The 14,891-nt window shown below is 33.3% G+C and overlaps 1 protein-coding gene across 2 annotated transcripts in view; it reads left to right on the top strand.

Annotated features, from left to right (window-relative positions):
• The window catches only part of Ctl2 (Choline transporter-like 2), a 306,466-nt gene that overhangs the window by 250,608 nt on the left and 40,967 nt on the right, over positions 1–14,891 (top strand). For both annotated transcript variants that reach the window (XM_075370072.1, XM_075370073.1), the window contains exons 4-5: positions 7,402–7,565; positions 12,448–12,649. In XM_075370072.1, the coding sequence (XP_075226187.1) occupies positions 7,402–7,565; positions 12,448–12,649 (366 nt within the window). The remainder of the gene's footprint in view (positions 1–7,401; positions 7,566–12,447; positions 12,650–14,891) is intronic.

The raw sequence follows: 14,891 nt of genomic DNA, 5'->3' as shown, positions 1-14,891 counted from the left end.
AAGTTAATTAATTGACCCGTAAAAACATTTAAAGCGATAATATTCTTACCTAACGGTACACTTTTAATGTTTATAGAAGAATTCATTTCCGTTTTCATCTGTTCTTCCGTAAAATATTGTAAAATATTTTAATTATATAACTTGAATAAAAAGAAATGAAATAAATCTTTTTTTTTAAATCGTAACATTTTACTTGTTAATTGAATTTTAAATTAATTAAATTTTGAATAATCTAATTAAAATAAAATATACCTATTTATAATCTGGCTACGTTTTAAAAAAATATATTAATGTGAAAATAACACCTGACGTTATGTAATTAAAAAAGGAAGTATATCGCATTAAATAGTATACGCGTTTATAAATTAAAAAATAAAGTTCGGTTAATTAATTCTTGTAGTCTAAATAGTTTTTTATAAATAGAATTTTATATTAATTACCTATGAGACAGGATAATTGATTAAATAGTACCGTAATTAATTTAAATATTATTATCAAAGAAAAAGCAGTATTATTTACAATAATCTATACAGTGCCATATATTAATTAATATATAAATATGACTTAACAATAATCTATACAGTGCCCCAGATTAATTAATATATAAATATGACTTAGTTAATTTAATATATTAATGAAAAAGTATGTATTCAATAATTATATATATATATTATTTAATAGATAAGTAAAAACTGAAAGTGTATTCTATTGTGACAGAATAGTATAGGTTATGAATTATATACTTACAGTTAAAAAGTGCATCTTGTATTGGTGCTGTGTGGGGCGACGTCTGTTGTCGAAATGAAGGATACCGCTCTTCTTATATGAAGAAATTCATTTGACGATGCAATATTTAATGATACTGGGAAATGTACAAAAGGCCAAACAAGTTTATGACCTTTTTTTTAATATAAGAGATATCCATCTTACCTCTGTTTAACCTTTTATTATTATTATTATTATTATTATTATTATTATTATTATTTAAGCGTTAGGTAAAATTTGTTACTAGATTTCATTGTGTAACTTTAATTACTGTTGGGCTATTTTGTTAACCTACATTCGAAGGAGGTAAGAAATTAATTTGTCATTTGTGATGCGAAGCAAGTTATAATGAATTATTATTACTATTTTTATTATTCATTTTTTCCTGTATCCATTTTTCAACAAAAACTCTGATGTGGACAACACATGGTTTTCTTGTACGCCTATTTTATTACATATACACGCTTTTTAAAATGCAAAGTACGTAAAATTTTATTTCATTAATAACTTATTATTTATTTATCATTTATCGGAAATTTTCTTTTTCAATCTGAGGTTAATAATTATTAATAAATCAATATATTTAAAAAAACAAAAAATTAAAAAAAAAGGAGACGAAGTCGGATTCGAACCGATGTGCCTTCTGATATATCGTTTGAAAGCTCACAGTGAGGGCTGTTACTGCAGTTACGAAAAAATGAAAAACCATTTTTTTTATTTTTATTTTAGACTAAATTTTTTAGATTTTTGGTTCAGTCGATTGCAATCGAAAAGGGAGGTGCACAACTAGATGTTACAACAGTCCTAAATCCAAAACTTCAATATCCTACGGCTAATCGTTTTGAGTAACTCGACATATATACATGCGTACAGAAGTCACGCCGAAAGTAGTCAAAATGGATATTTCCTTTGAAATCTGAAAACCGAAATTTTTCGCGATCACAATACTTCCTTTACTTCGTACAAGAAAGTAAAAATCGGTAAATAATATCCATATTAATTTCCCGACTGTTGAATCATAACGACGCTTTCATCATTACAGTCTTCGTAACGGTGCGTAATTCGGACACGATCTGTTTTATAAAATTGTTTATTCCTTTTTCATTGATTTCATCCTAATACTTAAGCTTAACACGCGTGAAAACGTACCCGACGAGAATGTGAGACGACTGAAAGGGTCGCACGTATCGGATCTCGAGACTGTTGTGCGGTGATTATCGCTCTTTGTTTTATTGTTTCTTTGTCCGCTTATTATCATTTTTCGGTCTGTTTCATTACTCGTTGATTTATGTATGTTTTGTTACGGGCATTGTTTGAATCGGTAGTTATATATAGTCCGTTGTACTTAATGTATTATACTTTATTTAGACTTTTATCGTATTGTCACGAAGTTATCACTGGATACCCCTCTTTTACGTCATCGTTGTTTTATACGATTTACTTCTAGTTTCGTTAATCGGGAAACCGACCGTAAGTAAAACAGTATAACGAAGAAACAAAATTGATTACGCCTAATCGGTTTAAATAGAATTATACGCAGCCGCGATACGACTGAAATCGTTAAAGTCTTACTCTAAGTCCTTATGCTTATAAGGGTGTCTGCACCCTTACTGACCATAAGCATAAGGACTTAAAGTAAAAATAATTAATTAATACAAAAAATTGAAACCCTTAATTTTACAGTATATTAACTCACGATATTTAATTAAAAAGTTTCCTTGCAAGGAAAAGATACAACGGGGTTATCAATTTTTTACGATATAACGTTAATATCTAAATTAATCGTATCAAATAATTTTTTATCGGATAAAATTCTAAGCGAAGAAAATGACACCTTATTTATTGAAACCGATCGATAACGGCTGAGATGCGGTTGAAATTATGCAGTCTGAATTTTGTGTCCTTTTCACGCGTAATTTTTGCGATCCGATTTAAAAATTTAAACTAAATCTTAGCCGTTACCGATCGGTTTGAGTAAATAAGGTGTCATTTTGTTCGCGATAAACGGTTTAGTATTTTTTATTTAATAAGAAATAATTGGATAAGACGGAAATGTGAATTAATACAAACTTTAAATAGCCGTATTTTCGAAATTTTCTACCCCATTTATTTTGTAGATGTCGGATACGCGTACACGAAATTTTATTAAAGTGTATCGATCCATTCAAAGATATAAATTCTTACTGAAAAAAACACAAAATTGCGGACAGAGGTGAAAATAAACAAATGGGAAAACGATATGGAAAATGAAAAAATAAATTTACGCGATGGAAATTCCTTAATTTGCCTCGCATGAACTTCTTTTTTAATTTAATGTCCTAAATCGACCGCTTAAGTACGGCCGACACCTCCCGGCATGTATATCAAGAGTCCCCGTTTTGAGGCGAGTGAAACTCCGCCAAACACTCAAAAATCCGGTAGAGCTTCATATGAAAGATCGCGACTTTTCGTTCGCTAAAAACAACACACATTAACAAGATAACCGGTAATACCTGTGTGTTATCCGTTTTTCTATCTACACAAGCTACCGACACACGTTCACATAATTTTTAGTCTCATTTCTCATAACGCAAACTGAAACCGTCACTTTATTCTTCTACGACAGCAAGCAAACTTACATTTTGACATTCATTTGAAAGCGACTTTGATGGTCATGTAAGATGTAGTTGAAATTTCATATACAGCTAGGGTACCTAGAGGTTTACTTGTGTGGAAATAATGAACCCGATCACTCGACGCATATCAAAATGGCGAACGTGTAAATTTTTTAATCGATAATATCCTTACAACCGTTGGTTTATTTAAATGTTACGTTTACAAGAAATGTTAAACGTTTTATGACAAAGAAAATTACTTTTTATTTATTCAAATCCGTTCATAGATAACAAAGTTATGGCAAACATTTTTGAATCGAGTCGCTCTAGATTAAAAAACCAATTTTTTTTTCCTCTAGCGTAAAATTAAATAACTCGACACGATCCGATAAGGAATAATTTTAACAGTGTTATCGAGTAATTAACTGTAATAATTTAAAATAAATGCATACGCTCGCGCACACACATATACAATATTCATAAAATAGGGGACCCTTGAATTACTTTTCAGCTGAAATTTATAAAATGTTTTTACCTTGAAACCGCTACTTTACTGTACCATTTTCGTAATTAATTGTGAATAATATTAAATGGCTCCCGTTAATTGTCTTTTTTTAAAATTAACGCTGCTACCGTCGCTGCTGATACTAGAGACACTATTGGTTGTACATGTTTATACTCCCGTTTACGTTGTCTGTTGTAGACTGATCGTGATTCAGAGCGGTATAGTTTCTTTTCTTTGGAAATGCATTTTTTTCTAAAATGCGTTATTCGATAGAGGAAAGGATAGCTATAATGATAGCATACGTGCGTTCCGGATCCTTTCAACAAACGCGTCAAATATTCACGGAAACTTTCCGGATGCCAGTAGTATCTCGGCAAAGAATAGCGGATACGATTCGATTAAAGAATGGCATACAACGGGGTCGGTTTCAAAGGCAAATCGAAATAGGCGATTTTCAAAAAAAATCTATGTCGGTTCGAAAAAATCCGTACGTAAATTGTAACAATAATCGGTGCAAAGTAAATGAGGCAGGTTAATGAGGTTAATGAGTTAACGAGGTTCCTCATTGTTTTATTTTGAAACCGTATCGTGTAACAACTTAAGAGAAAAGACAAACCGAAACTTCATTATAGCAACAGAGTTTTCAAAAATATCACGAACGTATAGATCCGATGCTGTATTTCATATCGGACGAGGGACAACTTCATTATTCCGGGCGTGTTAAATCGCACAACACCAGATATCGGATTACTGAAACTCCTTACCCCGTTCTTTGCGTATCGACGTTTCACGATTAGAAAGTCTGTGTAGGGTGTGCTGTTTCTGTTAATCGTATGCAGAGGCAAATGCATCTTTTTACCGGACTGTCTACACAAAAGTGTACCGTATAATTTTCGGCTTCTTCCATCGTATAAGACGAAGCGACGCGTCACTCATCAAACGATTTACTAGCACTCGATTATGCGGATTTTGTTGAAAAACTAAGTGTTAACAGAGGGCGATGGCTCCCGCGTTCTGCAAATTTGTTTAGTTCCGATTTTTGCCGTCGGTGATGATTGAAGGATAAGAATTTTTGAATAAATTTTCACACGTCGATGAACTAAAGGCGAACATTCGACAAGACATCGACGGCATTAACAACGTTTTGCGTCACTAACTCTCAACATATCAATTTTATTTTATTACGTTTTCAATTTTCATTTCGTTCTAAAAATATTACGTGCTGCAACCGTGTTTAACCCGGTTCGGTTTTAAGTCGCTCGTCTGATATAACTAGGCTTTAGATAAATGAAACGCCATACTCCATAAAGAACTAAACCGTTACGAAGACCGAAAGTCATAAAGTCATAAATTCCGAATTTCTCTCACCGTCAGTCTAGTACTCGTTGTCATCTTCCAAAGAATTTATTAAAGATTCCGTTGCGTAGCGAGTTATTTACTCCTCTCCGGTGTATTTAACTTCTACTTTCATTACTTTTTCGCAATAAAGCTCCCGACGGAATGCGTCCGTTTTACCAAAATTATTTTCAGATATCTGTTTGATATTGTTAATATCCAATGGTACATCGCGGTTGCAGATATAACCTTTTACTTCAGACATTTTACGTTTCAGTCGGTTTCAAATCTTGTGGTACGGGAGAGAGTGTAATCGTAACCCTTCTCTCTTTTTCTGTTTAGCCTCCGGAACCGCCGTAAAGTATTACTTCGGAGGATGAATGAGGATGATATGTATGAATGTAAATGAAGTATAATCTTGTACGGTCTCAGGTCGACCGTTCGGTTAATTGATCACGTCGATCGTGCGTTTAATTGAAACTCAACCGCCAAAGAACATCGGTATCCACGATCTAGTATTCATATCCGTATAAAAGTAACTGCCTTTAGTAGGATTTGACCCTTAGAACTCTGGACTTCGAAATCAGATGATTTGCGATGACGAGTTAACCCCTAGACCAGCCCGGTGGGCGATCGTTACACTTCACGGTGTTTCTTTACGATTTCTTTACACACGTCAACTTTAAATTTTTCTTTGTTTTTGCCACAATTAAATCGTACCCGAAGTTTCAGCGTAAAGGACGAGAACCGAATAGAGAGTTTAAGTAACCGGTCTTTCATTTCTTGTTTTCTTTAAACAGAATTTAGTAATTTTTCTTTTAATGTATCGCGATACGATGCGTTGTTTGTAACTATAAACCGAATCTTTGGGAAGATTTTCTGTTAATTTTTCTTCAGGTAATATTTTAGATTCGCATGGTGCATGATAGTTACCGCTTTCTGAGTGACGGTGAACACCTGCAACGACGCTTAGTTTCCTTTTTTCACTCGGTAATAAACCGACGTTCATTTTCGCCACGTTGAGGAATTTATCTCTGAGCTTTGGGAGTTTTCAAGATCGACGGAAAGTTCTGAAAATCTGCTTATACAGAAAAAGAAAGAATGCCTGAAGAAATTAATAAAACGACATCTAAATGCGGTACAAACTTCAATAACAGAATACTTCCCTACCTTGTCCGTTTCAGAGTTAGAATAGGTAATCGCTCCTTTTGGTGCATCTGTTGAGATCGACAAACAAAACGTTACTAACCTAACTGGCGATGAAAAAAGTGAATTGTTAAACTTGTAGTGCCATTCTACGGTGGAAACTAAATTTCTAGGCGCTTCAGTACAACCCTTTGTCAGTATTCGATTAAGTCAGTATCTTTCGTAACAAATTTAATCGTATCTTAGTTATAAACGGATAGTTAATGTAACTACTTCTGCTGTCATCGAACTCGCTTTTAGAAAAGACGGTTTCATTACCTCACGGTTAAGACACTGCTCTACTCTTCTGCTGTATCCGTGGCCTTAGAATAGGTCGGTTTTTGACTGTACGTATTAGTTACATTTATATAATACATTAAATGTTTTTGAGTTTAAACTGTATTACCGCGTTCAATAAGTAATACCCCCCGATTAAAGTCTTAGGCCCTTCTAGACCAACTTCTTCTAAGACAACACCGATAATCGAGTTTCAGTGACGGTAGTATATAAATAATTATGTTAAATATATCTTCGATTAGGTCAAATTTTGCGATCAAATATCAGGTAACATTATCGGATCCGATTTATATGATCCGAGTGACCCGATAAAAATAATTTATCAACGATTACTATTTGCGTTTAAAAAAACGATATAAAGAACAGATCGATCTGTATCTCGACGGATTAGATGTGTACAGTTATTGCGGCCGGGTTGTCGTAAATCGTTGTTAATTTCTGGGTAGTGAATATTTCTTTCGTGTTGTCTAAGAAAAATTTATCTGAATTAATTCTAACCGCTAAACCGAAGCGGCTGATGTATACGATAAGTTTCGGCTTATGTATAATTTTATCGTATTATAAGCCGAAGAAAACTGTATATAAAAACGTCGTAACATTCATTTCGAGAATTGAATCCGAGAGCAGCAGACCGGCTGGTCGGTAACAAATTATATTTAATTTATTCTACTTGAAAAATTAAATAATTTGTTGATTTCGATCGTTTAATTTTTTTTACAGCGTACCTGAACGGTGATCCTAATAAATTAATAGTTCCTGCCGATTCTGAGGGTAGACGATGCGGACAGGATTCTGGAGTGAGCGGTAAACCTTACCTGCTTTTCTTCGATTTAACGCAATGCGCTACACCTAACGTACTGTTTGATGGTTGCGCTACGACTCAGGTGAGTATTCTATTTTTTTTATTATAAACGCATTGATATTTTCTTATTTATTTGTTACAAACGCTCTAATTTTGATACAAAGTCGTTAATTTTCGTACTCGCCTATAGATCTTTCCGACAGACATTCCTTCGCGATTTTTAAAATAATCGAATTCCTACACCACATGCTACCGGTTCGTAACACAGTTTTTCGCCTTAAAAATAACACATCTAGATGTGAGATATACATTTATTCGGTGCAGACGGGCGTCGCCACAGTCATGGCCTGTTGTTATCCTAAACGTAGGACTGTGAGGTATAGCTTCATTCTGTACCGGCGAAGACCGTCTTTTATTATCGCTACACTAGAGGAGAAATTGTCGAGTACAAACTCTGAATTTGTTGTTGATAAAGAGCCTTGCTGAACGATAAAGTAATACAGAGTAAGCAAGAATTGTGCGCCTTTTTTTTTGGCGACCGATCGGCCTTTTCGTTTCCATATATACCCAAATGAGATGGAATCCGCTGAAAAATTACTTCCTTTCCTGCAACTTGTAGCTGCTGATCGAGATCCCTAAATGTAAAATCTTTAAAGATGTTGGACGTTGAATAGATGCGATAGTCAGAATAGCAGCTTTTGAGTCGCAAAGAAAGACAGCCTTACAAAAGGGTTGTATTCGTATAAAGAGTTGCCGGAGGGCGACGTCGATCTCAGAAACCTACCCGTCAAAGTTTGAATGAAATTTCTCAATCGAATGGTAAAAAGAGAAGAGCTCACAGTACTCTCCGGCACCGGTATTAGTTTTCTGGTCAGGACATGATCCCGTAGCCGTTTATTTTTGGGGTACAGTTTTCACGTGTTCTACGGAAGTTTTCTGCCAGGTATTGAGATTAAGGTCTTGCTTCCTGACCTCCTGCTTCTGTTCTTCAAATGTAGCTGACACGTGCTGCCAGTTTAGAGAGCACAATGGTGGAAATAGGGGTTCAGCGTGTGTCGGTGGGCAAAACCTTTCTCTTAATTCTGTGACGTACTGGAAGAAATCTTTTTGTGTTTTCAAGCGACGATTTTCTGTCCGATAACTTCTCCAGATAGTTACGCTAGTTATACAAAGCGTTTGATTATCTGTTTTATCTTCATTAAAACGGTATTGCTACAAATTAAGATCTCGCATCGGCACTGTCGATATATTCCCGCGTGTAAATAGAACAGTAATTAGCGGTGGTGGCTGCGGGCATCGCATGATTATAGCGGCCGTAAAAAATCCCAAATGAGCCTCTAAACAACAGTTATGTAAAATTTTGTCAGAATTTCAGAAGAGCATACCGGGTGGACTACAAAAATGAACCGAAGAGAGAGCTTATGCCTAATGATTTCGATTTAAAAAATGTCTTCTGATAAAAATAAAACAAAGATTTTCTAAAATTATATGACGAGCCGGTAAATGTCATATCCCAAGAGGAAGAGTGTGTAATTACACACCGTTTTCGGCAAACGATCCGAAAAACTAAAAGCAGAGAGAAAGAATGCAAAAAGGCAAGTAAAATGTACTTAAAATCCAGATGACGTAAGGGAATGGAGGCTAAAGGCAGCCGCTATGAAAAGAGAAGTGTTAAATGCTAAGAGAGATTGTTTTTTTTTAACTTTTTCGTTAATATTTCTTACAAAACACAGTCCAGTAACATGTACAGATGTATATAATGGATAATCGGCAGCCTCTTAAGTCGATGAGAATTTGGACTTAGCAAATGCTTTTAACAATTTCTTTTTCACTTCTATCACCACCAAAATACAACTAAAGTATTTTGGAAGGCGATTGAGATCTTCATCTTGTGATGTAGCACAGCCGATATTCAATGCCAGTTTCACATTGTACAGATTACAGTGGGCCTTGAGTACCTTAAAAACAGTGATATTTATAGACTTTTTTTAGGGGGGAAGGTAAATGATAATTCTAATATACAATATTGATTTCCAAATATTAACGACTAAAAAACAATTATTACTTGATCGGGGGATCTATCTTCACGTTCAGCGTGTTCATCATGTGCAGCGATATGAAGCAAATATGTATGCATTTCATTAAATAATTTCATAAGTACAATTGTTTTTTGTTTTTTTGTAGGCTGATTTATCATTAACTACTGTTGAAAACGATTATCCTCACAAAAAGACAAAACAAAACATTATCCTCAAAAAATATTAAATCAAAAATCTGCAATTATTATTGCAAATAACAGGTAAAATAAGTTTTATTTAAACCCACCAGGTTGGTCTACCGGTAAACTTATCATCGTAAATCAGCTGATTTCAAGGTCGACAGTTCTGAGGTTCAAATCCCAGTAAAGTTTGGTTGCTTTTATGTGGATTTGGGTAATAGATTGTGAATGCCGGTGTTCTTTGGCGATCGGGGTTCAATTAATCACAAGTCTCGGGAGTGATCGGCCTGAGTATGTTCAAGACTACACATTTTCCGGTACATTTACCCTTAAAAATGTAATCTTGATTAGTCGCTAATGACTTTAATTGTTGGTGCGACTATAAATAAAAATATAAAAAGAAGTTTTATTTCTCATCCGTAATTTAGTTGCTGTCAACACAGAAATGGAATATTTTTGTTTTTGTTTTTTTTTAAGTATAAATAATCTAAACAAAACAAACACATATAGAACTTATTATATGATGTATTTGTAAAGATCATCTTTTGAAATCTATTAAGCGATTTTTAAATCGTCTAACATTTTTTTTATAATGTTCCGGTACATACGTTTTGAAACTGAAAGTTTGAATCCATCGAACGACGTGAATTTAATCTTAGTTTTCAAAGAAAATTTAAATATCGGAAGCTTTTAATGGAGTAAAGAAAAATTACATTTAAAATTCAATCAAAATACCCTATTGACGTACGGTTTTGAAATGACCTCTTACTGTTGTACGCCCGTGTAATAATGTAGTCTTGTACAATCTGGTAATGTAGCTTTATACAAGGGGAGCGGCTAAAAACCAAGCTAAGCCTGTTGAATTGTTGAATTTGAGACCGATACCATCGCTTCTAATACTAGCACGCTATCGGTTGTGAATACTTTTACTACTCTTATCTATTGTCGTCTGTTTTAACGTCATGTTAATGTTGTCTGCCGTACCTTGTCTAATTAATGATAAATAAATCGTACAAATTATAATTATATTTACTTTTTGTCTGTGAAATTTTGAAAAGGTACCCTGAAATGTCTTAATTATCGCAAATGACTTCTCAAAAACCTATTCGATTGAAAGAAAGATCCGGTGATGTGTTTCACATCAGATGAGAAACGGTTTCATTTATCTGTATATGTTGATTCGCACAACATCGGGTATCAAATGACTGAAAATCCTGACTGGATATTCGATTGTTCACATTTCTCGATGATAATTCGGCAGACGGTGTGTTATTTCTGGTAATAAAATCTAGAATAGGTATGTATATATAACTAAATATTTGAAAATTTTCAATTTTTCTGATCTAAACGTTTTTTTTATATACGAGGCAAATAATGTTCAGAAATAAAATTGATATCCTTACCGCTTAATATGATTGACTTATAACTTAGGAATGTTAAGTAACTTAAGTACTTTCATCTTACTAAAGCCCAATTTTCTACGACTGTTATAGAAGAAATGAAAGATTAGAAATCACGAAAACTACCTCTCCCCTTTTTTACTTTGTCAGAAACGGCAAGTCATCAGTTAGTGCCCCGTATATAGAAATTTTTTAAGCCGTTTTCAAATAATTTTTGTCGATCCGATACAGATGTACTAATGAAAACATAGGGAACTTACATGCGTAATCTCGTGAAAATTTCTATAACTTTTGTGATTTTAGGATTTCGGGAGTCTTGAAACATCGAAATTTGTAAAAACCTCTATAAAATGTTGTGCAATCGTTACATCGTTACGCTTTCCCTTGTAATAACTTTGCCGCAGCAGCTATAGAACTACGGTCAGGATAGTACAGATTTGTGAAACTCTGGAATTTTTAAATCTATAAATATTACGGTTTTAAAAGATATGTCTTTTTAAAGTATATAAAATGATGAGTCTCTATGTAACCTGCAATGAATTCATAGGTTACTAATTTTGAATGGTAGCCGTAAATTGTATCCGAAAATGATTGTGTATATATAATTATAAAATATTTTGTTTTTATATGAAAGGATGTTGTACTATATTGTTTACACCAAACATGTTATATGTTTACATCAAATTATACTGTAATTTGTTTACCTGATATTTATTAAGTTTCCTTTAAATTTAATTTGGCTCACTTACTCGTTTCAAAAGCTTATATTTTAAATAATTTTCATAGTTGACTTCTGGGCAAACCCCCCCCCCCCCCCCCAAAAAAAAAACATAGAAATTTTAGTGTTTTGATTAAATAAAACTGTAGATAATCTGTATCGGTTAACGACCCCGTAAATAAACATTTTACCTTTATCTACTTTCTTCTTTGATGGACATTCAAAGTTGATAATTCAAAAAAACAAAACCGATTAAAAATTATAACCGGTTTTCTTTCCATTCTAACAGTAATTTATTTGAAAATGATAAAATTACCTATTTTATGTAACGTTTCCTTTAAGTTATATAAAAGTAACCCGTTATTTCAAAGGAAACTGGAGGTTCTAATGATACTTTTATTTTTACTGTAAACATTTTTGTTATAAATTAACACAGAGTTAATAGGAAATTCTCAAGAATCATCTTTAGAGGGCTGCAATATATTTGTTACTCGTACTTAGCGAATCTACGATAAACTATACGTTATTATTATAATTATAACGTCTTATTCTATACGTAAATTACATTAGTTATATAAAATACTAATATTTTATTTTCATTAATAACTTTATTATTATTTTATTTCAGTTGTGTGTAGAAAAGTGCCCTGATACAGAATGGACTGCGTATGTATATATTAACGAAATGAAACCTTTTGATGCGTCTGAGGTGCAAAATAAATTAATATGTAAAACTCGTGATATCGCACTGACAGTTACCGATGTTGAAAAATTAAAGGTAGTGATCAATAATGGGCAGTGTGCACCTTGGTATTTACCTAGTAATGAGGGTAAGTGTCACTATATTTATAATTTAACTTTACCGAACGAAAAAAAATACGCGCTAAGTAATAACCCGTTAAACATCGACAATAATTGATTACAATCTGTCATACGGAAGAAATGAAAAAAAACGGTCTTACTTTTAGAGAAACAGGAGTATCAAGGTTTATCAAAATTGTTTGCTCAAAATGTTTTATTTATCGAACAAAAACCTCTATAAATAGTTTGCGGGTAAGGACCAGGAATGGAAATCTTTTTTTTAAACAGATTACTATCTTAATGTATTTTTTGTCTTCTATCGGCGAAAAAGTTATCCGTTAACATATTTGTTTTTTAATACGCGACTAATTATAAAATAAAAAAATAAACTTGATCGAAGTCCATATTAATTATTGAAAATATAAACGCGTGAAATAATATTAAGGTAAATACATGAAGATAGTAAATATAAAAAATAATCAAAATTTGGTTTCCGTTAATGAAAATTAAGTACGTTTTCATCTGTAAGTTGAAAGGGATGTAGAAAAATAAGCTTTGTAATTGGCATTATTTAAAAGAGTAATGTTTTTTTTTGTAAATTAAAGTTTTTTTAATTGTATTCTGAATAAATTGGCAGAAGATTTTTTAAATTCTTTCCAAATATATTAAAAATGGGAACCGAAGCAGAATAAGCCCTATCCCGATGGAATCGTTAAGGTCCTATCTTGTTAGCTAAAGTAACGTTCAGTTACTGAAAACGGTTCCGTTGTTTGGTTTGATAGAATCAGATGTTATTTATTAAGAATAAGCGACTGTTCTTTTCAGCAACAATTATAAATATAAACATAAGGATACGTTAAACGTTTAATTTTCTAAATATACTGGTCGACGGAAAATTTGGAACTGAAAGTGGATTAGGTGTTCTGTATAGTATTTTATATGCCGAATCTGAATATGTATTTTGAACAAACAATGCAAATAAGTTAGTACATCTCTATGTTTGCTTACTCTCACCTTATTTTTATTGTTATGCGTGCTGTGAACCTAACCTATATTTGATCGTAATAGTCGATTGATGACGTTTCATGTCAAGCCAGATATGTATAGACCGGGATGAAACTTTCTTCTGCGCGAGTACAGCTCTTGGTACGGCTTGCTGTGTTCTTTAGTTGCGGTAGCGGTTTTATCATCATATATTATAACGATAGTTTCGTAAGCATTGTCGTAAATTTAGGGAAAGATTTTTACGACAGAACAACTTTTGGTATTCTTTTATCGAACATCAATATTTGTTAAGTTACGTGTGTGTTTCACGCTGTGTAGTATTGCGCTTCATAGTGAAACATATTTATGTAGTATTTTGAGTTCATTAAAACATTTTGGATTTTACAATGAATAAAAATCGGGGTTGTAAAAATTCTCCAAATATTTTTTGTTACGTTTACAGAGAATTCACCAGCGGCTACAGGATAAATCCTGGACTTCACACGGATCAAGCATTCAGACATTCTGTAGCGTACATCAAGCGCTACATTAAAACCGGTGGTTAAAAGTAAAAAAAGAGCATTTGCCTTTTGGTGTACCTGTACATTGATGAGGGCCTACTAACCAATATGATGACACCTATTTTTGCTTAACAAATGTTACCGGTTTCAATTCAAACAATAAAAACAGTATTGCACACCCAAATATTTGTTCGGCTGTTAGACCAGTACTTCATGGTGTTGATTTACCGCTTCCGATCGCTCCAACTTCTTGGAGAGAAATATCTGATTCCTAAGAAGGCTCAACCGATGAATCCTCACCTCCTCATACAAGCAGAACTGGGCGACTTATTTCGTGACTTGTATTTGTCGAAACGACACGCAAAACTCCTAGGTTCACGTCTTAAACAATAGAATTTATTTAACGTAAATACTAAAATTTCAGTATATAGAAACTGAAATGACAATTTACTGAAATAATTTAGAAGAGACGGTTTAATTTGTTCCTGCCGTGATTTAAGGGGGCTAATTTCTAAACCGGACATCGAATATGTTCATGACCGTAGTTTATTTATAGACTCATCAAAAAGAAGCTTAAAGGCGGTGTTGCTGCATAACTCGAATAAGTTTTCTTCTATACTGGTGTCACACGCTTAGGAATGAAAGAAACGCATGAAATCACGTCAAAAATATTAAAGCTATTTAATATGATGAACACTCGTGGCGAATTGTTGCTGACCTGAAAGCAATAGGGCTTCTTCTCGGCCTCTAGAGTGACTACAAAATA

Source organism: Lycorma delicatula, chromosome 7, assembly GCF_047948215.1.
Source record: "Lycorma delicatula isolate Av1 chromosome 7, ASM4794821v1, whole genome shotgun sequence".
NCBI classification, from domain to species: Eukaryota; Metazoa; Arthropoda; class Insecta; order Hemiptera; family Fulgoridae; genus Lycorma; species Lycorma delicatula.
The sequence above is the reverse complement of the archived record's forward strand: the minus strand, read 5'-3'. Positions and strand labels throughout refer to the sequence as shown.